The following is a 27,942-nucleotide window of genomic DNA, read 5'->3' as shown; positions in this document are numbered from 1 at the left end:
CTGCACCTCCACCCACTCCTCTGGGCCCTGGCTCCTTTCAGCTCCATCACGCCAGGATGTGGTTTTCATCCTGGTACCTACTGAGCGCCACTTTTGCCTTACTTAGTTGGTTACAAGCATGTGACGACAGGTTCAGGCCACACTCAAGGGGATCCGATCATACGAAGGCATGGATATCACTAATATCAGAAAGGGGTCACCTGGCTGTCTTAATGTCTGCAGACCACAGCACCTGACACCTGGAGCCTGGCCGCTGTGGCCTGCCATGCCTGAGACCTGGTACACACCTCATTATTAACTTCAGGGAACTAGGCCCTCCAGGCTGGGGGCACATTCTCTGATGTCCTTTCCCTGAAGGGGGGAGGGTCCTGTCGTTCTCCCCTCAGGGGCAATGCTTCTGTGGTGCCGCTGGGCTTCCCTTTATCTGACCACTTGGGACAACTGACTGGCGGTGAGAGAAGGTGGAGTTGTGGCCTGTGGGCAGAGTGGGATCGGGAGGGTTCATAGTGCATGCATCAACCCCCGTCCCTGCTCCCCTCCCCAGGCAACTCTCCCTGGGGCCAACCCACTCCCTGCCAGGCAGGGTGCCCTCTGATGCGCCACCGTCCTCTGTGGTCCTCTGTGGTCCTCTGCTGGCTCACTTCCTTGCCTCCAAGGAGTGGGGCTCTGGAGCCCAGGACCCTTCTCAGGGCCTACCCACCCCAAGCAGGAGGTGCCCTGCAGACCTCTGTGGAGCAAGGGTCTTCTCCTCCAAGCGAACCCGTTAGGGTTGGGCCATCATTGCTATGCGTGGCGCCTCTGGGGTCTAAGTGGCTGCTCGCGGCACCAGCCACAGCCTCTGCGGGCTGCAGGCACTGAACCGGCAGGTTTCTACCCGGTGCCTGCCCTAGGCCCTCCCCTCCCCGCCTCGCCTTGCCTTGCCTCACCCCCCCGCCCTGTCACCTCTGCCCCGCCCCCCGCCCCCCTCCCCATCCTCTGCCTGGCGCGCCCAGCCGTTCCCGCCCCAGGTGCCTCACCGCCGCGCCCTCTGCCACGCCCGCCCTCCTTGTCCCGCCCCCACCCGCCCCCGTCCTCTCTGCCCCGCCTCACTGCCCGCCCCCCCCCTGCACCCTATGCTTTGCCCCGCCTCCCATCCTCCGCCCCGCCCCTCCCGCCGCAGGTGCTTCCCCGCCACGCCCCCTGCCTCGCCCGGCCTCTCTGCCCCGCCTCACACCCGCCCCCCGGCCTCCACCCCGCACTCTGCCCCGCCCCCTTCCCCGCCCGCCCCTCCCGCCGCAGGTGCTTCCCCGCCGCGTCCCCGGCCTCGTCAGCCCTCTCTGCCCCGCCCCGGCCCCGCCCCCATCCTCCGCCCCGCCGGGCCCCGCCCCGCCCCCACCGGAATGTGGGGCTGTGATCTCAGCCGCGCGGCGGTGCTGGGAGCCGAGCGGGCGGGGGCGGGAGGGGCAGGCCGGCGCTTAGGCCGGCGCTTAGGCCTGCCATTGGCAGAGGTCTCCGCCCCTGGCTGTCAATCCCGCCGCCCTGGCCCCGCCCCGCCGGCGCAGCGTCGAGAGGCGCACGGCCGCGGAGGCTGCCGGGACGGGTCCAAGATGGCCGGGCTCCTTGGTTCCGCTCATGTCCGCGGCCTCGAGCCCCATTCATTGCCGCGTTGCTGAGCGCCGCCGCCGGTCGGCTCGAGGGCTCGGGGGGCTGTCCCCGCGGGACGGGAGGCCGCCATGGCGACCCTGGAAAAGCTGATGAAGGCCTTCGAGTCCCTCAAGTCCTTCCAGCAGCAGCAGCAACAGCAGCAGCAGCCTCCGCCGCCGCCACCTCCTCAGCCTCCTCAGCCGCTGCCGCAGGCGCAGCCGCCGCTGCCGCAGCCGCCCCCGCCGCCCCCGCCCCCGCCGCCCCCGGGCCCGGCGGTGGCCGAGGAGCCGCTGCACCGACCGTGAGTACCGCCTCGCGGCAGTTCCCGGCCCCGCGACGGCGGGGGGCTGTGGCGCCCCTGCAGATCCCGGCCCCGCGGCTCCCCGAACTCGGGGCGCGCGCCGCCGCCCGTCCTGCGGCTAGACCCGGTCCCAGGGGTGTCTGCGCCGCTCGGCAGGCGGACACGGGCTCGCCGGCCGCCCCCGAGGGCACCGAGGCGGGCACGGCCTCGGCCCCCCGCCTTTCCCGGCGTGCGAAGTTAGGGGAGGAACTTGCTGCTTTGTATCTGCACGAAACGGGCTGTGCTGTGGGCAGAACTTGGGTAGCCGAGGCCGCCGCTTCCCTTCCCCCTGGGCGTCCCTGAGAGGAAGGAGCGCGGGCGCCGGACACCCCGCCGCGAGCCGGGCTTGGGAGCGAGCGCGGGGGGCGGGGCGGGGGGAGAGCGGTGACATCATGCCTTCAGGCCGCCGGGGGCGGGGAGGGCGCGGGAGTGCGGCCCCGGCGCCGCGGGGCTCTTCTCTGCGCCTCGAGGCTGCCTTCCCGCATCCTCCCGAGGCGTGTCCGCTGGCATCAGGAGGAGATCCGCTCGCGTGTCTAAGCTCAAGCTGGTTTGCAGACCCAAGGAAGTGGTGAGCTGCTTAGAATGTCATTATTAGGAAGAGTCGCCTGAATTTATTGCCTGTGTTCGCTTGGCAATAAAAACAACCCGTTGCCGAGAGGGAGGTTAAGCGCTGGGGGAGGAATGATGTGCAGTACACCAGCTCGGAGTTCGGCTTGCCTGCGGTCCCTTTGGGTGGCTCCTGTTTCCCTCGCTGGAGACGCCTGCGTGCTACTGTTTGGAAGCTAGGGGTCTCTGCTGCTCGTGCCTGGAGACCGCACCTGCCGGCGCAACCCAGGTACTTTCCCCGGGCTCCGAGAGCTCGGGAGTGCGGGAGTGCTCTGCGGCGGTCCGGGCCTCTCTCCCCCGGCGTCTGTGTTTGCCATCTGGATGCGAGGTGGCATTTAATGAGGACAGTTTTCAAGGGGCAGCGCCTTTATAATGTCACGTTCAATTTTAGTAGTGTTTTTTTATTCTTTGTGTTTCTGACGTGATCCTTGCCATGTCTTGAGAGTTCAATTAGAAAATGACTTGGGGGGTGATGTTGACTTGGCTGTTAGGATAAACTTTAGAAGTAAATTAATTTTTCTTCTGAGAGGTGGAAAACCTGTTTGGATGCTTGGAGAAAAAAATACTTAAAAAAGAATTTGAGTTATTTCTACATCAGGTAATTTATCATCATAATTCATCCCAGACTTTTATTGGACTGCCTCTCTCTAGGAGGTAGACGTCATGGAAGTTCACACATTGCATGGGTATTGTATAACAGGAAGCGTTAAGGAGGGCTTTGGGTGGGAAGGGAGACCTTACTGCTGTCACTTAGGCTTGTTCAAATACTTGGTCAGTCTAAAAATATGCCATCTGTTTCTTACCCTGATTTGACAGAATCTGAATTTGTTTATCTTCAAAATATGGGTATAAAGTAGTTTTTTTTTTTTTTCTAAAACTGTCCTTGCAAAAGTAGATAGATGTTGTTTTATTACCCTATTTTAAGGTCATATGTGATTGACTTATTTAAAAAGCATAATTTATTATTTTCATGTAAATAGTACACTCCCATGATGCAAATTCTTGAATTACAAAAATATAATAATTAAAATGTCTCTCTTCCATCCGTTTCTCCTGAGTACCTGTGTTCCCAGAGGCAAGCTCTCTTAAACTTCTTCCTTCTGTACCCTTACAGATAGAACCCATGGATACATGAAGAGAGATTTCAAGTTATTTAAAATAGAAGTATTTCAGAGTAGTAACTTTTAAAGCTTCCTAGCATGCTCTGAAATCAACTACATTGATTGGCCTAATAGTAGTTATTTTAAATAAAATACATAAATATCATATTTGTAGGCACTTTGCTGTTGAGAAAGCAGAAATTTATGAATTTTGAGTAACAGACTCTGCTTACAAGTTTGGATCCTGGCATTTCTGTTCAGGTGCTTCAGCTGAAAAATCCATTCCCCAAAGCAGGATTGTCCAAAAACAATTTAGAAAGTATCTGTTCTATTTTTATGGTTCTCTTCTGTTGTGTGGAGCTGTAGTGTCACAGCCATGCGTGGGCTTTAGTGCCTGCTTGCTGCTCAGCATGTAGGATGCAGGGATGCTGGGGTTGTGGGAGGGGACCGGCTAGAATCTCAGCAGGGCTGGCATGCAGGGGAGTGCCAGAGGTGGGGACGGTCCCAGCTGTATTATGAGATAGTTGACATTTGTGTTTAGTGCTTTTCTTATTGTCCTTCAGATTCCCACCTGGTTTCCACCTGACTTTAGTTATTCATCCATCGATAAATATTTACTGAGCATCTAATGTATGCCTCTGTGCTAATAGTTGCAGGGCTACAGCAATCAACAGATAAAGAAAGCTCTGCCCTTGTGGAGTTTTCGTCTTAGAGAGGGACATAGAAAATAAACAAGATGGATAAGTAAAATATAAAGTGTGTTAGATAGTGATAAGTGAAGGAGGAAGAGCAAAGCAGGGAAAGGAAATAGGAAATGTTAGTACTGATAAGGGGTTGACATTTAGGTAGAATGTCCAGGGAAGGACCATGGAGACTGTGGCTCTTGAGTAAACAAACGCTTGAAGAACGTCAAAGATATAGCCACTAAGGTTTAGGGAGGGGGCATTCCGGGCTGGCAGGCAGGTCTAGAGGCCCCCTGTGTCAGGAATACCAAGGAGGTTGGTTTGGTTGGGTGAATTAGTTAGAGGAGGAGACTCTCCTTCTCTCCAAGAAGGAGAGAGAGAGCCATACCAGATGAGTAGGCCCTTACTTGTAGGTGGATTAAAGACATTGATTGGTGTTTATTCTAGGTGAGATGGGAAGTCATTGCAGGGCTTGGTGAAAGGAGTGGCAGGATTTCAGTTCCATTTTACAATGAATCGTGGTTGAGGACAGAACGAAGGGGAGCATGGGCCGAAGCAGGAAACCAGTTAGGAAGATATTAAAGTGATCGGTGAGAAATGGTGGTGGAATCTGTCGTGATTCTCTCAGTGGCAAGGTAAAAGGTGACTGAATTTTGAAGGTAGAACCAACAGGACTTGTTCCTCTCTGCTAAGTGTGAGGTGATTTAGCTGAGGCTGATGTTCTCAGTCAGGATATATTTAGCTGCAAATAATGGGAAACCCTGCTGCAGTAGCTGAAACGGGTGAGAGTTTATTACAAGACGAAATGAGTCTAAGGAGGCTGAACGAGATGAGGGACCTGGGAGCTTCCTTCTTCTTCCCTCCTCCCTTCCCTACACCGAATGTGGGGCTCGAACTCACGACCCTGAGATCAAGAGGTACACGCTCTACTGTCTGAGCCAGCCAGGCACTTTCTTATTCTTAATTTGTAAGCCCTAGTCCTCATTCTTTCTCATTTTTTAAAGTTATTTGTCCTTTTTTTGTAGAATCGACAGCATTCTTTGTATATTCTGGACACTGGACCCTTATCAGATACATGATTTTTAAAACATTCTTCTTTTTTGTGGATTGTCTCTTCATCTTGGTAGTGTCCTTTGAAAGCACAAAAGTTTTCAATTTTGAAGTCCAGTTTTTTATTTTGTCTTTGGTTGCTGTGCTTTCAGTGTCATACCTATGAAACTTGGCCTAATTCAAAGTCGCAGAGATGTAAGACTCTTATGTTTTCTTCTAAGAATTTTAGAGTTTTACATTTAAGTCTGATCCATTTTGAGTTAATTTTTATATATGGTGTAATGTAAGGGTCCAGCTTCATTCTTTTCATGTGGATGTCCAGTTGTCCCAGCACTATTTTTTGAAGAGATTGTTCTTTCCCCATTGACTTATATTGGCACCCTTGTTAAAAATTAATAGCCAATAAACGTACAGATTTATTTCTGGACTTTCTATTCCCTTGATCTAAATGTCTCTTCTCTACTAATTCTATAAATCTTGATTATTATAGTTTTTTAAATTTTATTTATTTTACTTTTATTTTTTTTAAAGATTTTATTTATTCATGAGACACACACACACACACACACACACACACACACACACAGAGGCAGAGACACAGGCAGAGGGAGAAGCAGGCTTCATGCAGGGAACCCGATGTGGGACTCTCTTCCTGGTCTCCAGGATCACACCTGGGTGAAAGGTGGTGCTAAACCGCTGAGCCCCTGGGCTGCCTTATTATAGTTTTTTAAATCACAATTTCATCTAATGAAATTTGAGCCTCTAGCTTTGTTCTTTTTTTAAGATAGTTTTGGCTCTACTGGGCCCCATGCATTTCTATGTGGTTGTAAGGTCTGATTGTCACCTTCCACAAAGAAGCCAGGTAGGATTCTGATAGAGATTGCACTGAATCTGTAGTAGATCAATTTGGGAAGTATTGGCACCTTAACAATATTATTCCCGATTTATGAACATTGGCAAAGTTTTTATGTAAAGGGTCAGATAGTGGGCCTTTTTAAGGCTTTGTGGGCACCGTGTCTGTTGCAATTATTTAGCTCTGCCATGGTAGAATAGAAACAGCCGGAGGCAATATGTAAATGAATGAGTGTAGGTATGTTCCAGTAACATTTTATTAATGACATTGAAATTTGAATCTCCCGTGATTTTCATATGTCATGAAATATTATTATTATTATTACCAACCATTTAAAAGCGTGAAAACATTTCTTAGGTCCCAAAACAGGCTGGCTGTAGTTTGCCTGCCCCTAGATTAAATATGTGGGACAGCTTTTGTGAGGCATTTCTTTTCTGGTTACTTTCTATTAACTAGTTTAAAAAATTATGAAAGTTACACATATATATCATAAAACATTTTCAAACAGCACAAGATGAAAAACAGCCCTCCTTCCAGTCTATCCTAGTCTTATTCCCTAAAAATAATAATTATTAGACTTCTCTTGTCATCTTCTCTGATTTTTGGATTCATATTCAAGCATTTAAATGTGTCCTTGTTTTTGAGATGACTGAGATGGCCCTGTATATCTCATAGAGCAGTATATTGCAGACATTGTTCTCTAGGGGTACATTTAATTTTTCCTAATTGCTGTGTAATAGTGTAGAATTTCTTGTTTATTTATTTATTTGGAGATGAAATTCACATAACATAAAATGAACCATTTTATTTTATTTTTTTTTTGTTTTTTTAATTTTTTTTAGAGCACAAATCGGGTTTATTGAGAGACTTTAGACCGGCCAAGACCTTGTGAAGAGAGGGAGGGATTCAGACAAGCTTCGAAATCCTTTCCTCTAGGGAGACGCCTTCAGATGCCAAAAATGAACCATTTTAAAGTATATAATTCAATGACAGTTCGTACATTGACCGGAATTTCTTTTTTTAAAAGGGCTTTCGGAGCTGTAAAGGGTGAGGTTTCACATTGTCCTGGCTTTCAAATGGACTGATGACTAAGTAGAGTCCCCACCCCCATTACTTACTTCTAATTCCTGAAAGTGAGCCAGCCATCTGGTCAACTACCTTGGAGTGGGTCTACCGGCAAGACATTTAGTCTTATTCAGACAAGAAGGAAAAATAAAACACCGTATAAGACATTGTTTATTGTTGTGAGTCTTAGAATAGAATCAGCTCATGTACTAGAATATGTGTTAGAGACATGATCTGCCATAGATTCTTGCTGCTCAAAGTGTGGTCTCAGGGCCAGCAGTTTGCTGTCACTTGTGAGCTTATAAGGAATACAGAATCTTTTCCCCACCTGAGACCTACTGAATCAGAGTCTGCATATTGACACGTTCTGTGAGCAATCTGTGTGCACACTGAAGCTTGTAAGCCCCCCTCTGTAGCTGGTCAGGCTCTGTTGTTAACAATGCTGTCAGCATTTGGGAGGGAAGACTTGGGCTGCTTCTCTGTGTCCAGATGTAGCTGAGGCAGTCACTTCTCTGGCCCAGGGCCATTGAGCATTTGTGTAGCCCCAAAGCTTTTGTAACCCTGATGCATGAGCTGCGGTGGGCATGAAGAGCCCCCAGTTTCTGGGAATGGGGTCTTAAGTGGGGAACTGAACTTGATGACCTGGAAGGATTCCTTTCAACCAAGTGCTGGTTTTGTGCCAGGCCCTGTTTTGGGCCCTGGGGCTACAGCAGTGAGTAAGACCAATGGTGTTGAATACTATGGGGAGAAAAAACAAAACAGAATAAGGGGGAGAAGAGGTGTGCACTTTTATTTAGGGTATAAAGTGCATTGAGAAGGTTCTGCTGGAGCAGAATGGTTGGATATCTGGAAGAAGAGACCCAGGGAGAAGGAACAGAAAACTGAGTGTGTGTCCCATACTTGAGGGAGTAGTAAGGAGGCGGTAGCTGCAGCAAAATGAAGGGCAGAATTAGGGACGCGAGGTTACAGAGATGAGGGTCAACCAAATTGGGCTTTGTGCACTGTCATTAGGACTTTGGACTTAACTCTGCCCAGATGCCTACTTGTGGTAAAACAGGTGATCTAATTTATGTTTGTAAAAGATTGCTTTGACGGCACCAAATGCTGGCACAGACAGAACTGGCTTGGTCACTTAATCATTGCTGGTGGGCACAGAAAATGGTATGGCTACTCTCAAAAAGTTTGGCAGTTTCTTATAGAACTGAATGTACAATTACTATTTGACTTGACAGTTGTACTCCTGAGCATTTATCCCAGAGAAATGAAAATTCTGTTCACACAAGAATTTGTACACAAGTGTTTATAGTAGATTTACTCATAATATTCAAAATCTGCAGTCAGTTTGGATGTCCTTTGGCAGGTGAATTGTTAAACTGCTCAGCTCTGGATACTTGACACAACTGAGGTGACTCCTAAGGAAATCATGTCCCTGAAAATAGCCAAATCCTGAAAGGCTACAAACAATAATTCTATTTATGTATCATTTTTGAAATGGCAGGGTTTTTGGAATGGAGACTAGATGAGTGATTGCTAGTGGTAAATAGGGAGGAGGGGCAGGAGGTGGCTGTGGCTCTAAGAGGGGGGCCCTTGTGGTGATGGAAATGTTCTACTGTGGTAGATCCATAGACTTACACATCTGATAAAATTGTATAGAACTAAACACATACACAGGAGTGAAGAAAAGGCTCTTTTCATTTAGCTTAACATTGGTTTTTTGAAATGTACCTTTTTCAGGTAGTGGTTGTTACTGTATTCAGTTAGATCCTGGTAAAGGTTTTATTTTTATTTTTTAAAGATTCTATCTATCTATCTATCTATCTATCTATCTATCTATCTATCTATCTATCTATCTGGGAGAGAGCCAGAGAGCACAAACAGGGGAAATGGCAGAGGGAGAAGCAGGCTCCCCGTTGAGTAGAGAGCCTAAGGTGGGACTTGATCCCAGGACCCTGAGATCATGACCAGAGCCAGAGGCAGACACTTAACCGACTGAGCCACCCAGGCGCTCCTTATTTTATTTTTGAGAGAGAGAGAGAGAGAGAGAGAGAGCAAGCAGGGGGAGGGAGAGGGACAAGCAGACTGTGCTGAGCACAGAGCGCAACACAGGGCTTGATTCCATGACCCTGAGACAAAATCAAGAGTCCGGATGTTTAATTGACTGAGCCACTCAGGTGCTCCAAGAAAGGCTTTATTTTAATGGTCTTTTTCTATGACACAGATTGTAGATTGGGGAAGTCTTAGAGTCCTTGGTTCCCCTAAGCCACAGCACTTTTATTTTTAAATTAGGTATGATACATAATTCCACAGTGACTTTTGGTGTCCCTTTCTTCTTAAAATTTGAGAGCGCCCTAATGTTTTAGGAGCACTCACATTAATACAGTACTTACTGAAAGTGGAGTGGTGGCGGCGAGGAGTCAAGGGTTTGGGGAGCCTTCAATCCTGCTTGCTGGGTGGGGAAGTATGAAGGAAAGGGAGTATGAAGAGCCAGGAGAGCTAAAGACAGGCAGTGTTTTTCAAGTCCCTTTGGATTCTGGGCCTTTCCCCTGCGAGGCCTCAACCTGGAACCATATTTTTCAACCATAGTCTTAAAATAATATGATATTAACAATAAGAATTTAGAATAGGGCTTGAATTCCCCTTCTTAGAATGGATTCTTTGGTAATTGTTTTAATGGGTCATAATGCCCTGGCCTGTGGAGGCCTTACCTCTTTCCACCTCCTTGCCAATGTATGTTTCTGTGCAGATTGCTTCAGTACATAAGAGCAGCCAACTGAAGTTAGTTTGCATTTTGAAGGTGAAATTAACATGATGACGTTTACAAAAGTTGGGGGAGGGTCAGGACTGCTTACCCTGTTCATCCAGTGTCTGCCTAGAACAAGGCGGTTCCATTACTTTTCACATAGAACAAATCAGTTTGACCTATGGGTTCATCAGTCAAGTTAAATTCCATGGGGGAATGAAGCAGTTGTGGTTTTCCTAAATTTCCAAGTTTGCTTATTGGACAAAATAAAGTAGGAAGGAGGTATTTCAAGTGGGGACCATAGGCTGTATAAGAATTGAGTTTGAAGATGTACAACCTAAACAACTGAGTTAATCTGAGTGATCAGAATTCCCTGAAGGCTGGGGAATGTGAGGCTGGAAAGTAGCCTGAGGCTGTGTTCTATGGGCTTGGTTAGGCCTGGTTTGGGAGTATTCATTCAAGGGCAGTGGCTTGTGCTGTGTACATTGGGTTGGTGTGCTTACCACTTTCAGTAGGTAATACTGGAAGGATTGTTCTCCCCTTTTCTGATTGTTTTGGTAAATGTCTCTTTGTTGGGCTGTCTGAGGGTAAGTCTGATCCCACACTTTAAAATGTGGGTATTCTTCAGTGTGATAAAAGAAGAGGTACTTTTTACAGGGTTTTGGTTACACTTCTCAGACTTTTTAAGCAGGCATTTTTTGGAGTTTGATGCAATAAAATTGTGTCATTCTTTAATGATAATGCGCCAGTTTCACACATTTAGCTATGTTGGCAATAATAATGGATTTGAGAAAAATGGGACGAAATTAAAATATTTGGTAGCAATCAGATGGTTTGTGTTTGTGCTTCTCACACAAAACAAGTACTTACTAATTTTTAATTTAAAGGCAAGTTTAGCAACCATTGAAAACTTTGTTTACTTGCAGAATTTTGTGATTCTTGGGCTGTCTGTTGGGTGTGGAAAAGATTAAAATTTAATCATTGCTAAGAAATTATTGTGACTCAGGTAAGAAGAGAAACTTAAAACGTGCTTTTTTCTTAGCTGACTGTAACAAAGTATACTGTCCTCTTTTTCATCATGAGAATCATCGATGGTGCTGTTAAGAGACCTGTGATCAATTTTCTAGATTATAGCCAGAGGGATTCCACAGGCTTCAGCTTCAATTCCGTGCAGGGTTTGAGTTCAAGTATTTGGGGATCACTCCACGGGTTCTTTTGCTTTAAGCTTTGCTGTTTCTACTTTTTTTTTCTTTTTATCTCTTGGTTCTAGAAACTCAGGTTTAAAATATCATTTATCTTTCTGAATCCTATCTGTAAGACTGAAGAACTTTTGAGTCAGTTTTTTTTTTAAATTTTTATTTATTTATGAGAGTCACAGAGAGAGAGAGAGAGAGAGGCAGAGACACAGGCAGAGGGAGAAGCAGGCTCCATGCACCGGGAGCCCGACGTGGGATTCGATCCTGGGTCTCCAGGATTGCGTCCTGGGCCAAAGGCAGGCGCCAAACTGCTGCGCCACCCAGGGATCCCTTGAGTCAGTTTTAATATGTATTTCACTTATTCTACTGAAAATGTTGATTTATCCATTTCTTTATCGGCTTTTTACGGAACATCTGTGAGGTATAGGTGTTGTGCTGAGTGCCTAGTAGGAGAGACATGCTGTGGCCCTTGCTCTGGTGTCCTAGGGAGGCCACTGCTGGAGCAGTTGTTATTGAGTGCCCTCAGGCTGGCTGGCTGAAGCTGGCTGGCTGCGGGGCCTGGGGAGGGAGCCCCGGGGGAATGAGACAGACTTTCCCCACAAGGAGCCCCTGGAGGGGGAGCAAGAGGGCAATAGACAACAGAAGAATGTGTTTTTATTTTCCTGGGTGAGATCCATATTCTGTTTTTGACTTTTTGCTTGTTTCATGAACATTTGCTCGGGTTCTGGCAAAGGGCGACAGCTTTTTATTGCTCAATATATTCTTTTGGTTTATTCCATTTATGAAGAGGGAGACAAAGTTCTTGTTAAGACTCGTATTTGTATCTGTCACTCTGAAAAAGTGAATGTTCCATTGGCCTGGCTAGTTCTCCATTAAGCATATGTGTAATTAGTGTGAAGCTGGTGACTTTTTCACTCTTTTCTAGTACCCTGGGATGTGAATTCAGTTCATTTAAGGCCTTGGGCAGATTTTCACTTTGGAAATCAAAAGGTAATGGATAGACAAGCTAGTTAGCTTCCTGATTGCTTAAAATGGCCCATGCTTTAATTTTCTTTATGGCAGTCTTAAACTGGGCAAACTCTAAGCTGTTGTAATGGAGAATTTAGTCTGTTGGTTTAAAGAAGAGAATGTTTTAATTCTCATAGCACTTTCTTCTTTAAGGTACAATTTACAAATAGCACAGTGTACCCTGAGCAGTATATAGCTCTGTGAGCTTTGACAATGCGTTACACTGTGTAACTACTACCACAATTGGGGTTAGCACAGTTTCAATGCCCCTCAAGCTTTCCCTGCCTCTTTGCTGCCTCTCCTCTCCCCAGCCCCTGTAAATTGCGGATCACTTGCTGTTCATATAGTTTTTTCTCTTCCAGAACAGCACAGAGATGGAACCCACCGCTATGTCATCTTGAATCTGGTACATTGAGATTCACCCTTGTGTGTATTAGTGGCTTGCTCCTTTTTACTGCTAAACAGTAGTCTCTTGTTTGGTTGTCGGGGTTTGTGCGTCCATCCACCAGGTGAAAGATATTTAGGTTGTTTCCATCATAGTGCCTTAGAAGTGGGTGGTTCCTGAGGATGGAGGTGTCAATCCTCTGCTTCACATGGTCACTGAGGGACCCAGCCTCCTTCCATCCTGTTGCTATGCAATCTTCTTGTCTTTATCCATACAAAAACCGGATGTTAGGCGTATTTGTTCCAATTGGAGGGAACTAGAAGGGGAGATAGATACCTAGGATAAGTAAGCCAGTGAGGCACATGCTCCACATAGCACTTCCATTCTCATTTCTTCTGTGAGAGCTAAGGTGGGTGTGTCCCTCCCTACCTGCAGGGAGGCTGAGCAATGGAATTTCTAACTGGGGGCCTGTGTCCATGATGGAGAGGTTGGTTTGTCTAGCAGGCAGGCTGCAGGATTAACTTACCAGTGAAAGTCCCATTTAGGAAACAGACCAGTGGGAAAGACACACTCACATGTTCCTGTAATAACGGATTTTAGTTGGCCAGTCATTGGGAAGCTTCCCCCTCTACTTACCACAAAGGAGACTTCTTGCCCAGGGCCTGATTTTCTTCTTGTTTGGGGCCCTGTCTGTTTTTGGTTTTGACTTCTGGCTTCCCTCTGTGGAGGCTCTTCCTTTGTTCCTTTTCTTCAGCCACATTTCATGTGCCTTTTGGAAGCTTTGCCTTCCTTGGATTTGTACAGACTGTAATATCCTCTTCCTTGAGGTTCCTTGCAGCCTGAGGGTTGCATTGGGGATTACATAATCACAGCTGTTCATAGATAACACACACCCACCCCCCACACCCCCCGCCTTTGGTAACATAAGTCCTTCAAAAACTAGTGGTCTTCTGGTTTAGTTGTTTCTAGTTAGTACCATGTACTAGTAACTACACTCAAATTCTTCGCTGAATGTAGTTCTTCAGCTAGTTTAGTTTTTGGCTTCCTCTTTGGATCATACCTGGCTTTGAAGGTGCATACCCTGAAGGCATCTGAAGCCGCAAGTTTGGGTGGGAAGCAAATAAGTGCCTTTACTCTGATCTTGGGCAGGACATTTGTCTCCTTGTGTTTGCCTCAGACATCCTCACAGGGAGGCTTCAGAGCACTTCTCTTCTAAGCTTCCTGTGGGTATAGGAGCAGTCAGTCTCTCCACAGGGACCATGGGGTCGGTCTGCAGTCATTAACAGTGTGATTTCTAGCAGTGCAGGCAACGTGGTAGGAAGAGTAGGTATGACGTCATATTTCATTGAATCATGTACCCCCTCCATCGTTTCAATCTCGGGTGAGTCACTGTTTGCACTGTAGTTTCTCCTGTAAAATAGGAAAAATAAGTGCATCATTGACATCACCTGACTTTTCTATGGAGCCATGTAGTTTACAAAGCCTTTGGTTGAGCTCATCTGTACCTCCCCGAGCTGACCCCACCTGCCCCCTAACATGGAGTATGTGGTTTCTTCCTGGTGGTCCAGAAGTGCTGCAGAATGAATGGATGATGTGTGAAAATCAGTGGAGTGGATAATTTAACAACACATGTTCACTTCTTTTCCTTTTTTTTTTTCTTTTAGAAAGAAAGAACTCTCAGCTACCAAGAAGGACCGTGTCAATCATTGTCTGACAATATGTGAAAACATAGTGGCACAGTCACTCAGGTAAAGTTCACTTTGAACTTTATAGTAAAAATTAAAACTATATTTTTGTTTCTAATGGGCTAGGATATTCTTTGTCTCCCCAGTTGTCTTAAGACATTTAAAGGCCCCCCTTCCCCATATTTCTGGCTATAGCTATAAGGAGTCATGTTTCTTTTTTGTTACTTATGTAGACAGTTGTAATAACCATTATGATAATTGAACAGCATTTTTATGTTTAGTTAGTACTCTTGGTAACTGTGATCATTGAAAATAGTTTTGTGTGGTATTTTTACATTATTGCAATAATTGGAAGGACAGGAGACTGTCCAGTGACTTATCTTGTGTTTGCTTTTCATTGGCACCCTGCTGCCGTTTGGTGGTTCCCTGCTGGTACCTGTTCACTTGGACTCGGGGATCAGCAGGGTTCCTGGGCAGTTGACTATAGGCCTGTCTCCCTTGCTTCATCTTTTTTCTGGGGTGAACTTGTGGCACCTTCTTTTGTGTCTTTGTCGAGTCTCCTCATTCTCTTGCTTTTGGTTGTCTTTCTTTCTAACCACTGTTCCTTGTGGCTGTGGATGGTAAATACGTCAGGCCAGTTTCTAGGGGCTGAGTAGAAGATGTGCCTGAGATTTCTGAATTGTGTTACCTGGTTGGATGTGTGTGAAATACTTCTCTCTGCTTTTCTGTTTCTTGGAACAAATAATTCATGTTATTGACCTGTTCTTCAGCTCTCTATAATCTGTTAAAAAAATAATTTTGATTTTAGTACTGACAGAAACTTAGTGACTTACATATTTTTAATGGCACCTTGTATTTGTATTTTATATTTTCAAAGTGATTTCACATATTATAATCCATTTTAGCTGAGCTTATTCCATCGTTTGGGAATGTGGTGGATGATTTCTGTTTCTAATTTGTAGAAATGTGGGAAGCAAGTGAAATAACAAATGAGAGTATGTGCTGAAAATAAAAATTCTAAGCATGCTATTGTAGAAAACAACACTGTGATAAAAGTAGGGGGAAAAAAGTTTGAATTCCATCTCTACTACTTAAAAGTCAGCTGATTTTGAATAAATTTAACTTTCAGTCTCTGTTGCAGCATTTATGAACTGTAAGTCTTTATTTTTAGGGTTCTTGTGAGATCGGATGACACTGTGTACATGTGTGTGTATGTTAGCCACGTGGGAGTGAGGGCTCTATATGGTTGTGATGGGTCTTGTCCAGAACTCTATAAAGTGTCACTTACTTTCATTTGAAGCGACTTCAAATCTCTGACAAACATTTGCTGCCCTGCTCTTAGAGCACAGTTTTGCTTATCTGACCTCTAGCATTCAGGACTCAAAGAACATTTCACTGTGAAAGTTTACGGATGCAGAAGACAAGCTGTCTTCCATTTTGAGTGCTTCATGCTTTATACTTACTCTGTTTCTTTTGGTCTTTATCAGTGGAATTGATGGGATGTTGGCTTAGATTTTCATATTAGTAAAGCATGTTGGGATATCTTAGGGTTGGTTTGTGGTTCAGTTTACCATCTTAACTCAAAATAATAGCTGTTAATGGTTTTCACAGTAGTATAGTTCTTCTGTTTTTATGGAGTAATACTGATTGATCTACTTGTTCTGCAGAGGAACATGTTGATGGAATATTTTATGGATCCAGAGAGGTCGTCTTTGGTGTCATCAAAGAACAATTTAATTTTAAGATACTTTACTTACTCTGCAGGAATTTCAGAGTGTAGAGCTCAAGTAGATTTTATATATATATACATATATATTTATATTTATATTTATATATATTCAGATTATAATATATAGGTTATATATTTTAATTATATATTATAAATATATTTTTAGAATTATTTATATATATATAATGTTTTATGAAATCTTTATAGCTGGTATTTCGTATGATGTCTCTTTGAATATAACTACATTTTTGGTACATTTCTGTGATATACTAACCCTGTCTAGAGGGGTTATTTCAGTGGTAGCTTCTGGAGTTTTTGTTTTTAAATTTTATTTTATTTATTATTTATTAATTTATTTTTCCTTTTTAAATAAGATTTTATCTACCTATTTATTTATTTATTTATTTGAGACACAGAGAGAGGCAGAGACACAGGCAGAGGGAGAAGCAGGCTCCCTGTGGGGAGCCCAGTGTGGGACTTGATCACAGGACCCCGGGATCACAACCTGAGCCAAATGCAGACGCTCAGTCATGAGCCACCCAGGTGTCCCACTTAAGGAGTTTTTATTTTTATTTTTATTTTATTTTATTTTTTTTTTTATTTATTTACTCATGAGAGACACAGAGAGAGAGAGAGGCAGAGACACAGGCAGAGGGAGAAGCAGGCTCCATGCACCGGGAGCCCGACGTGGGATTCGATCCCGGGTCTCCAGGATCGCGCCCTGGGCCAAAGGCAGGCGCCAAACCGCTGCGCCACCCAGGGATCCCGCACTTAAGGAGTTTTTAATGTGGGAAGTCATCTAAAACTTCCTGGGTATTGTGACTATTAGTGTTCTTCAGCTCTAAATTTGGTGGTGTAACCTGCTACTTCCTAAGTATGGATGAGTGTCAAGATCATCCAGAAAATTTGTCAGAAGTACAGTAATGAAGATACCTCATTGCCCTCTTTCCTAAACACACTTATATTTTCTGTTCAGATGTAGTCTGGGGCTTTGTTTTTAATAAGTCTCCTCTTGGGTAAACCTAGGAACCCTTATCTAAGTGTGTGCACTTTGATAAAGTGGTTGGGTAAAAAGAAATATACAGAAATCCATAGGTTTCCTGTATATTAGCATAAGTCAGTCAGAAACTATCAGGATCAAGATCCAATTCACCGTGGCACCAACATAACAAAATTCAAGGAACTGACAAGAAATATGCAGAAAATATGTGGGCTGCTGTTGGTTTTCCTGAAAGGTATAAATGACTACTTCCCTTCCTAAATGAAAGACTTTTTTTCATAGAGCTGAATTGTCTCTAAATTAATCCACAAATTTAAATAGTCTTGATCAGAGTTCTAGGAGGGGTATTTTTGAACTTGTTCACTTGCAAGAATAAATACACGAATGTTAAAAAGAAAACCTGAAACATCTACAATATTGTGAGAGGTGGTGTACATAACATTAAAGTAGCTGTTAGACATTAAGGAAGGTGTAGGATAAAAAGGAGAGTATATGTGTGCATCTGTGTGTGTGTGTGAATTTATGGTAAAGATAACATTTTGTATCAGTAGTGAAGTGATGGGTTATTGAATCAAATGACTTGAAGGGAATTATATCTGTGCCTCGTATTGCAAACAGACATAAATGCCAGGTTAATTACTTAAATCTAAGAAAAATGAAATTATTATTAAAAAAGGGTATTTGATCTTAGGTGGATGAAGATTAAGGATATAAAGGAAAACATTGTTTTGACTGGAGTATAGTTCCAGTATGTCAAAATCCACCTTCAATGTACTTGAAAATAAATTCAACTTGCGGATGGTATTGACAGCATATATATCAAAGGTTTAATAGCTATATAAAGAGCAATTGTAAATCATTAAGGAAAAGACTATCAGCTTAATAGGAAAGTAGGCAAAGAACATGACCAGGTAGTTAAGGAAATAAATACGTGTGGGCCAGTGAACCTGACAGCTGATATATACTTTGTGCTTCCTTTAGGGAAGTGTTAACATTTACTAGTCATCAGGGGAAAGAGACTAATACAAAATCAAGAACAGGTTCCATTTGTCAAATTGACAAACATTAAGAAATACTTAGGTTTTTTGTCAGAGGTGATACAACCTTCTTAAGAGGCATTTTGGCAAAATATCAAGTCTTTGTGGCAGTTTCTCCTGAGGACTTTATCCTTGGGAAAGTGTGTGAAGGTGTCAGTGCAGTGCTGTTCATCCCATTAGAAAATTAAAAATAGGGATCCCTGGGTGGCGCAGCGGTTTAGCGCCTGCCTTTGGCCCAGGGCGTGATCCTGGAGACCCGGGATCAAATCCCACGTTGGGCTCCCGGTGCATGGAGCCTGCTTCTCCCTCTGCCTGTGTCTCTGCCTCTCTCTCTCTCTCTCTCTGTGTGTGACTATCATAAATAAATACAAAAAAAAAAAAAGAAAATTAAAAACAATGACTTATCATTACTAGAATTGAAAGAGTAAGATACATTTATAGAAGAAAATGTTAGTTAACTTTATAAAAGATGATTGTTAGATATGTATATTTGTTACCAGAAAATGTATTAACACTGTTAACAACTTAAGTTTAAAATATCAAGAAAGATTTGCTCTGGCTAAGATAAATACCAAAAAGACAGATTTACTCTCCTGCCTAAGACACTTGATAATAAACAAAACATATGTAACAGTGGTTTTCAAGACTTTAGGCAAAGAGCAACAGCAGTCCTCGAAAAATGGAAAACCAGTGTGGGAGGTGTATGATTCCCCCCACCCCCACCCCATTACTGTCTGGAAGGAGTAATGTGGGGAGTGGAAACCCCGGCAGAGCCCCTAGGATGTGTGGTTGAGGAGACAGAGCTGCTAGCTGCAGCCCATTGAGAGAGCTGCACAGAATGATCTCTGGAGCCTGTGGAAGAAGAGGGGTCCTTGAGTCTTTAGCTCTTAGTGAAGTACACATGCTTGTGAGGACACAGCTGGGATAGGATATGGTCACCTCAGAAGGATTAGTAGGAACACTTGCTGGAATTCACGGTAGTGTGCGAAGAGGTCCTGCTCACACCAGCCGCAGTGGACACGTGTCCTTCCTGGGCCTTGGCTGGAGTGTGGAGAAGGGTTTGCCCTAACGGTGGGGTTAACTTAGCCCTGAACTAAGATGTTATTCTGATCCTGCCTGAGAAAACTTAGAGGCAAACCCAAGATTGTACTCTTTCATAGTAACATAATTGCATCCCAGAGCAAAGTGCAAGAGTGTTTATAGGAATTCAAAAGTATGTAGTACCTAACGAGGTAAAAGTCAAGAGGTAAAAGTCAAGATCCGGCATCCAGTCGAAAATTTTCAAGAGTGCAAAGAAATGGGAAAATAAAATTTGTAGTAGTCAGTTGAAATGACTCAGAAATTGCACAGATGCTACAATTTGTACACAACCATGAGAACAGTTACTTTATGTATTCAAGAAGCTAGAGGAAAAATCGAATGTGTTAAGTAGAGATAAGATATTAAAAAGAGCTAAGTTGAACAAAGGTGAGAAGGGTAGCAGATATCTCACTGGAACAATGGACGCCAGAAGTCAGTAGGACATCGTTTGTGAAGTGGTGGAAGGAAAACACCTTGGAACTGCATAGCCAGTAGATCTGTCTCTCAAAAACAAAGGTGAAGTAAAGACTTTTTCAGATGTGCAAAAGCTGAAATAATTTATGTCCAGCAGGCGGCCACTTTAAGAAATATTAAAGAAGGTGTTTCAGGGGATGAATACCTACCTACTACTATTTACATTGACATGGATGAAGTTAGAGGGTATGATGCTGAGTGAAATAAATCAGAGAAAGACAATTATTATATGGTTTCACTCATGTGGAATATATGAATAGTGAAAGGGACCATAAGGGAAGTGGGGAAACTGAGTGGGGAAAATCACTGAATGGGGAAGGGGGGAAAGGGAGACAAATCAGGAGAGACTCTTAATCACAGGAAACAAAGGGTTGTGGAAGGGGAGGGGAGTGGGGGAACGGGGTCTGGGTGATGGGCGTTGAGGAGGGCATGTGATGAGATGAGCACTGGGTGTTATACTATATGTTGGCAAAATGAATTTAAGTAAAAACATAATAAAAGTCAACAACAGTAACAAAAAAGAAAGTATTTCAGGTAGAAGGAAAGTAAGGATCAGAGAGGGACCTGAGCCCACACAGGATTGAAGTGCAGAGAAGTGGCAGCTGTGCTGTGTGAATAGAAGTGTTTCCTCCTCATTAAAAGTTAGTTGATTGCTTGGAGTAAAAATACTAACCATATATTTTGGGGCTTCATGACGTAGAAGTAGAATGTGTGACAACACTAGCACAAAGGCTGGAAATAGCTTGTGGGAGGCGGAGGAGCGTCCCTGCCCACAGAGATATGGGTCTTGATTCCTAGTATGCTGTGTAACTGGACCTCTAAGGGAAAAGATCTTCCCAGATATGATCAAGGTAAGGATTGTGAGATGGAGACATTATCCTGAGTTGTCCAGGGGGACCTCAAATATAGCCACAAGTGTCCTTATGAGGAGGCCGAGGGAGATCACATGCACACGCACATGATGATGCAAAGACCGAACAGAAACAGGCTTGAAGAGCAGAGGGGGGCGGCCACCCCCAAACTGGAAGAACCAAGGAGCACTTCTCCTTTGAGTCTCTGGAGGGAGGTACCTTGGTATTTGGCCCAGTGATACTGATTTTGGCCTTCTGGCCTCTGGAACTGTGAGAGGGTGAAAGCCTGTGATTTTCAGCCACCCAGTTTCTAGTAATTTGTTACAGCAGCCTCAGGAAAGGAATCTAGTACTGTCGTTAGTTTCTTATGCTATATGTGATGTCGTGTAATGTCATTAAGGCAGACTGGGATGCATTAAAGATGTATACTATGAACAAGGCAAAAATTGAAAGTACAACAAAGAGTTATAGCTAATAAACTGAAAAACAAGACAAAATGGAGTTGTAAAAATACTCAACCCAAAAGAAAGCAGAAATAGGGAAAAAGGCACATAAAGAGCACCTGGGATAAGAAGGAAGGAAATAGTGTGATGGTAGATTTAAATCTAGTTACATCAATAATGCTGTTAAGCATGAGAGACAAGTTTTTTCAGATCTGATGAAAAACCAAGACCCCATATATTCTGCCTACAGTAAACCTGTTTTTAAGTATAAAGGCACACATAGCTTAATAATAAAAGAATAGAAAGAGGCTGACCATGCTAGCACTAATCACAGGTACTTCTGTTAATATCAGACGATGAATTTCTAAGCAAAGCTATTATCAGAAATAAGATGGTCATTTTATAATGATAAATGCATCAGTTCATTGAAGGAGCATAACAATCCTTAATGTTTATGTAGCTAAGTAAAGAGCTTCAAAAATACATGAAGCAAAACCTTATTGAATTGCAAGAAAAATAGACAAATTGACAATTATAGTCAGATTTCAGTAACCTCTCTCAAGCATTCTTAAGAGCAGCAGACATCAAATCTGGAAGACTGGAACAACACTACCCACCCTTGTGGCCTGGTTGGCATATATACACTCCACCCAGAACAGCAGGAGACACGCTCTTCTCAGGTGCTCACAGCACATTTGCCAAGAGAGACCATATGTTGGGGTATACAGCAAGTCTGTGTGTAGGAAGGTTCATACAAGTGTGCTCTCTGACTTCAATGGGATTGAATTGGAATCTGTTCCAGAAAGATCGTCTCGAACACAAGTAAGACATTTCCACATGACCTGGGGTCACAGAGAAAATCAAGGGGAAATCTGAAAGTATTTTGAATTGACTGAAAATAAAAACAGGATTTCAAAAGTTGTGGTATACTGCTGCAGCATACCCGAGGACAGTTTATAGCAGCCAGTGCATGCTGTAGGAAAAACAGAAAGGTCTCAAATCAGTGACCTCTGCTTCCATCTCAGGAAACTTAAAAAGCAAGAGCAAATGAAACCCAAATTTAGCAGAAGAATGAACATAAAGATAAGAGCTGCAGTTAATAAAATAGAAAACAGAAGTCTATAAATATAGAAGGTCAATAAAGCTGGAAGTGAGTTCTTTGAGAGCCTCTGTAAGCCTCATTGGACCCACTGACCAGGTAAAGAGTGAAGTCACACGTTACCAGTGTCTGGAGTGAGGGAGGTGAGTTTAGTATGTGTTCTATAGATAATCAACAGGATTATGAGGGAGTATTAGGAGCAACATTATGTGGTAAATTAGACGATTTAGGTGAAATGGACAGGTTTCATGAGAGGCACATTTCTAAAGCTCTCTCAGGAAGAAATCTGTAACCTCATTAGCCCTGTATCTGTTTTATTAATGAAATTAAAATTTAAAAATCAATATTCAGTCTAGTTATTGAAGAACTTTTAAACATAATTGGAAATGGTGTATGAACCTTCTTTTTCTTTTTTCTTTTGAGACATGATTGACTTTATGACATTGTGCAGGTTTGCAGTGTATGGTGTATATGGTGTGTTGATTTGATGTCTGTATATGCTGCAGTATAGTTGCCACAGTAGTGGTAGCTGACACCTTTCTCAGGTCACAGAGTTATTGTTTCCTTTCCGTGTTGAGAAAAGTTAAGATCGGGTCTCTTAGTAGCTTTGAAGTCATAATACAGTATTTTTGATTATAGTCACTATGTTGTACATTAGCTCTTCAGAACTTATCTATAACTTGAAAGTGAACCTTCTTTTATCTGTGGGTTTTATGAAGTTGAGACACAGATAAACATATAGCTGATGAAAATTTTGCGTTCGAATTGAGATATGCTATAAAAACGATTGTTACGTATACCACTAATTTCTTCATTGATTACGTGTTGAAATAATCATATTTTCGATATATTAAATGAAATATATTTTTAAAATTAATTTTACCTGTTTCTTTTTATTTTTGTTGTACCCATTAGAAAGCATAAAATCAGACCTGTGGCTCTCATTGTGCTGCAGTAGCCAGTGCTGTTTGGGGCAGCATTTGAATGCAGTGCCCCCATCAGAGAGGCCTTTCCTGCTTGGTGCTGTCCTCACAGCTGTGTGCCACTTGGATGAGGACTGATGTGCTGCTGGGCAGCATGTTTTGTTTCTTGCTTGAATTTGTTGATTGTTGCTCACGTGTCCTTTGGTTTCTTTAGGCTTGTGGCTCTTCTGACTTTTGGTAGGAATTATGATCTAGTGGGAAAGGGAGGGACCTCTGTTTCAGAGTACTGCTGGTCAAGATCATGAGACAGTAATTGGATTTTGAGGTTTCAAAAATAACAGCATTATATAGGGGCCCTATTATTGGCTCACAGTACTCCATGGTACTGTTAATCCAGTTCCACGTACATGGCCCATCAGCCTCTCTTGGTTGTGTTCAGCCACATGGATCCTGACAGCCCAGATAGGCTCTCTTAGTCAAACATCTTAAAATCACTTACAAGCATTATATAGACTCCCGTCTTTGTAGAACTGAACTAGAGCAACAAAACCACAGCCTGACTGTGATTGTGTGTAGCCTACAGTGAAATATGGTTATACTTTGGGATACATCAAAAGTAAAATTAAAAAGGAGGGGGAGTTATTTTGGTTTACTGTGTTCAGGGTTTCAAGAATTTTGTAAGAGTAACCTGTTGGCAGAAAGCGAGCAGGGGGCTCTCGGGGAGTGAACTAGTGTCTTTTTCTCTTTTTTTTTTTTTTTGAGTTTAAATACATATAAAATAGTTCTTTTTAAGATTTTTAAACTAAAACTTTTTAAAAAATGAAATGTCTTGCAAGTACAATCTCTTTTTAAAATAAACTTGTAAATTTTAGAATAGTTTTAGATTGTGAAGATAATCTAGAGAGTTGCCCTAAACCCCACATCCAGTTACCCCAATTCTTAGCATCTTATATTACTGTGGTATGTTTTTCACAATTAATGAAAAGTGTTAATATACTTATTAACCTTAATGTTTATGTAATGTCATTTTTTTGTTCCAAAATCCCATATAAGATACCAGATACCTCATTGCATTTCGGTGTCATGTCTTCTTAGGCTCCTCTTGGCTGTGACAGTCTTTCTCTCTCTCTCTCTCTCTCTCTCTTTTTTTTTTTTTTATTTAGAAATTCTCCAGAATTTCAGAAACTTCTGGGCATCGCTATGGAACTTTTTCTGCTGTGCAGTGATGATGCAGAGTCGGATGTCCGGATGGTGGCTGACGAGTGCCTCAACAGAGTCATAAAAGTAAGACCCTGTGAGCCTCGCTTTCTGAGCTGGACTTGGGGCTGAGATGAGAAACTATGTCTTAACTTTCAATTTAAGTGGCAGAGTCCCTATGCATGTTTGCACCTGTTCCATTTGGTGTGTGCTTTGGTGGTGCTCTCATATCGGTCTGCGTGCTTGCTATCCCTGCTCAGTTTGAAGGCAGTGTGTTCTCCCTTACACCCAATCAATGCATAGGTCACACGTGGGCACTCCTGAGGGCCACTGGTGTTCTGGGAGAAAATTCACTGCGGCCACCAACTTTTGTTTGTGCAGAGCCTAGAGCAGCTATGAGGCCCTGGGAAGGCAGGGGATGGGTGAATGGAACCCGCCAGTCATGTCTCTTTGTCTCCTGCCTCCCTTCCTTTGTCTGCTTTCCCCACGCCTGCAGAGACCTGGCTCAGGCAGCGCTATGTGCCTGTTAAGATGCAACTTCCATAACAGGTAGCTGGGGTTAGGGGTGCTGGACTGGTCAGAAGGAGTTCCCAGGGAAGGACAGCAGAGCCAAAAAGCTAAAGGGCTTGGGCCACAGGCAAGCTGAGGAGCAGGGGGAGAATGTCCGTTGCTGCTGCTACTGCTTCCGTGTCCTGTAGCTGATGTCAAGCCCAAGATCACCAGAGCTTCAAGCTTCTGTTTTCTCTTGCCCTTGAAGATAAAGTCCTTCTTCCATAACTCTTAGTGTATTGGAGAGCTATCCTTGTTTTTCTCATTCTGCCCTTCTCATTTGGGTCCCCAGCCTATCCCGGTCACCTTCCTCTAAGCTACTTTGGTGTTTGTGGATGGGCCTTTTGGACTGTGTGTCCAGACTTAGATGGAGCTCCCACTGTAGGTGTGCTAGCATTGTAGTTGGCGTTGTAAGTCTTTCCAAAAACTATTTCTTGATAAGATAATACACCTTGTTACTTCCTCTGCAGGAATCCTTGTTTCTTGGATCTTCCTGGTTTTCTTATTTTTCCCCTACTGCTTCCGGTTCCACCCCAGAAGTTTATTTAGATAAGCCTTGGAGAAGAGCCTGCATTTCTTCATTTTCCTTGAAGGCTCTTTTCCTAGTAATACTCACTTGGCCAGATAAACCAAGGACTGTGAGCTGATGTGGATTAGTTGACTGTTTTCCTTCCCGTTAGGATCTTGATAAACAAAATTGTTCTTTGGAGTCCTTCTCAGGGCTTTCTCTGGAGAGTGGTCACATTTTACATTGGCCAAGCAGTTACCCTTCCTTTCTTCTCCATGGGCTCAACCTTCCTCCAGAAGAGGATCACCCCTGCCTCTACGTTCAAGGAAATTGAGGCACTCTGCTAGGCAGATAGAGCATACATGGATTTTGGAGTGAAGGAGACCTGTGTTTGAGTCTTGCCTTGTCCCTTACTAACTGAACAACTTTGGGAAATGTATTTTTTTCTGTGAGCCTCAGTTTCCTTACCTACAAAGGGGATCAGACAAAGTTTGCTAGTGTGTGTGAGCATGTGTGTGAGGGTCAAAGGTGTGATGTAGGTAATGTGCTTAGCACCATCTTGGCCACTCACTGATCCTCCATGTGGTGAGAAGTATTCTTACTAATAATGAGTCTTTTTTTTTTTTTTTTTTTTAAATAAAGATTGATTTGTGAGAGAGCAATCATTCACACAAGCAGGGAGAGGGGCAGAGGAAAAGAGAAAAGCAGGTTCCCCGCTGAGCAAGGACTCCTGCCCCCTGGGATCATGACCTGAGCCAAAAGACGCTTAACTGACTGAGCCCCCCAGGTGCCCCAATAATGAGATTCTTATATTCTTACCAAAGAGATTGAGGGGCATGCAAGAATACCAGCTGGTCTCTCTCATCTGTCACAGAGACTTCGTGGTCTCCTGCCATCTAGGAATCCTTCCTTTCTGGCAGCATGTTTTTACTTGGCTGGCCACACTTTCCTGGCTCCTCAGTAGCCACAGCATCTCAGTCTGCTCAGTCGGGATCAGCTGGAGGGAGGCCCTCTTCCATCTGTAGGTAGCTGCCTGGTCTTCTCCTTCCACCTGCACATCCTGCTGTTGCTTGTACCCAGTCTTCAATAGCAACATACAGCTGGTGACTGGTTAACCTTCCTCTCCATGCCAGGTGACCGCTTGGTGATACTCACGTGCATGTGGGGTCCCACAGCATATTTACAGATGGCCTCTTTCAGTTTGTTTACTTCTCCCCAAGCCTAAATATCCTTGCTTGCTTTATTTATTCCCACTGGCAGGACCAGGCTGGGCTTTTTCTGATATTTCAGTTCTTGAACTTGGTTCTTAGAATCAGAACACCTAAAGAGGGCACCATGCCTTGCTTTGTGGCGGGTTGGGGATTAAGGAGGACAGAGGGAACAGTATGACCCCATACTGCTCTGATGTTGGCCATTGGACATGTGGGCTTTGTTCCATTTTTAAGCCTTTTGTCTTCAGTGACCTATTTCCAAGAACTGCTGGACTGAATAGTTTGGTATATGTGTGGTGATGTTGGGCTGTGACCCTGGGTTGTCATATAAGGTCTGGGTTGTCTTACTGGCCATCTCCTGTTCCCATTTCCTCTGTTTTAGGCCTCCCAGTGTAGAAATTATAGTTTCTCCTGTTACCTCCCTGGATGTTAAGAGATCAGCCTCAGCCTCTTTTTTCTGCTTGAAGGTGGCCATGGTGGGATTTGGCTGCACTCACATCTATGCTTCTTCAGATGCTCTAGTCTTCAGATTCAGGCTGGAGGCTGGAGCCGGATCAGCATCTGGCTGGATTTGCTTTCATTGTGGCAGAGGAAGGACAGGCATGGGAGAGTGTAGATAGTCCTTGGCTTGGATGTCAGGGAGGGGTGGGACACAGACATGGTCACCTGGGAGTCAGGTCCTGGACTTCCGTCTTCTGTTAAGTATTGTTATATGCTTCTAATGAGGACCAGACTCATGGTCCTAGCAGATGGGACCTGTTGCTTTTCATTTATGTAGGAAAATGCAGTGGGGATCTGACTCAGCCTGACAGTGTGCTCCTACCTTATGTAATTTACAATCTCAGGTGGGGAAGCACATTCGTACAGAAGTAACTCAACACATGACACAAACTCTTAAGTTCTGCGAGACATTGGCAAGTCATCGTGGTGGTCAGGAGACTTAGGTGACTTCTGTCTGGGGAGGCAGAGAAGGCTTCCTGGAGGTGGTGGCTAGTAGGTGAGTGAGGAGGTTAGGGGCCTTTTTAACCACTGCAGCACCCTGCCTCCAGGGGGCTCCAGGAAACCTCTGCAAGTTCAAAGAGGAGGGTGGCTCCTGTGTGTGCCCTCAGAGAGTGGGAGGGAGGGGTTGAGAGTCAGTTCGTGGGGACTTGTACTTTATTTGGTAGACAGTGAGGAGCTCTCAAAGATTTTTGATGTGGTCAGCGGAGTGCTTTATTAAGGAAGAGGAACCTGTGTTGGAGTAGAGAAAGACCTGTGTACTGAGAATCCACGTGAGAGGCTGAGAAGACCAGGCATGGGAGAGTGAGGTCTAAGCCAGGACAGGGGCCCTGGGAGTGTGAGCGAGGAGGCAGAGGTGGACTGTTGTGGGCTCGATTGGTAGCTGAGTGGATGTGTCTGCTTTGGCGAGGAAGGGGTTCAGGAGCAGAGAGAGATCAAACTGCCATCACCCAGTGACTGGTAACCCTGATTCTGTACTATTATTAGGGATTTGAAGTTTAGTTTTCTC

General features: G+C 44.1%; 1 protein-coding gene across 2 annotated transcripts in view; it reads left to right on the top strand.

The window, feature by feature from the left end:
• The first annotated feature begins 1,556 nt into the window (after window positions 1-1,556).
• HTT (huntingtin) overlaps window positions 1,557-27,942 on the top strand; it is a 143,724-nt gene continuing 117,338 nt past the window's right edge. For both annotated transcript variants that reach the window (XM_041751539.1, XM_041751538.1), the window contains exons 1-3: window positions 1,557-1,924; window positions 14,314-14,397; window positions 24,134-24,254. In XM_041751539.1, coding sequence (XP_041607473.1) covers window positions 1,713-1,924; window positions 14,314-14,397; window positions 24,134-24,254 — 417 coding nt within the window. In that variant the 5' untranslated portion in view covers window positions 1,557-1,712. The remainder of the gene's footprint in view (window positions 1,925-14,313; window positions 14,398-24,133; window positions 24,255-27,942) is intronic.

The sequence above is a fragment of the Vulpes lagopus genome, chromosome 4 (genome assembly GCF_018345385.1).
Source record: "Vulpes lagopus strain Blue_001 chromosome 4, ASM1834538v1, whole genome shotgun sequence".
NCBI lineage: Eukaryota > Metazoa > Chordata > Mammalia > Carnivora > Canidae > Vulpes > Vulpes lagopus.
Note: the sequence above shows the minus strand (reverse complement) of the source record. Positions and strands in the feature narration are given on the sequence as shown.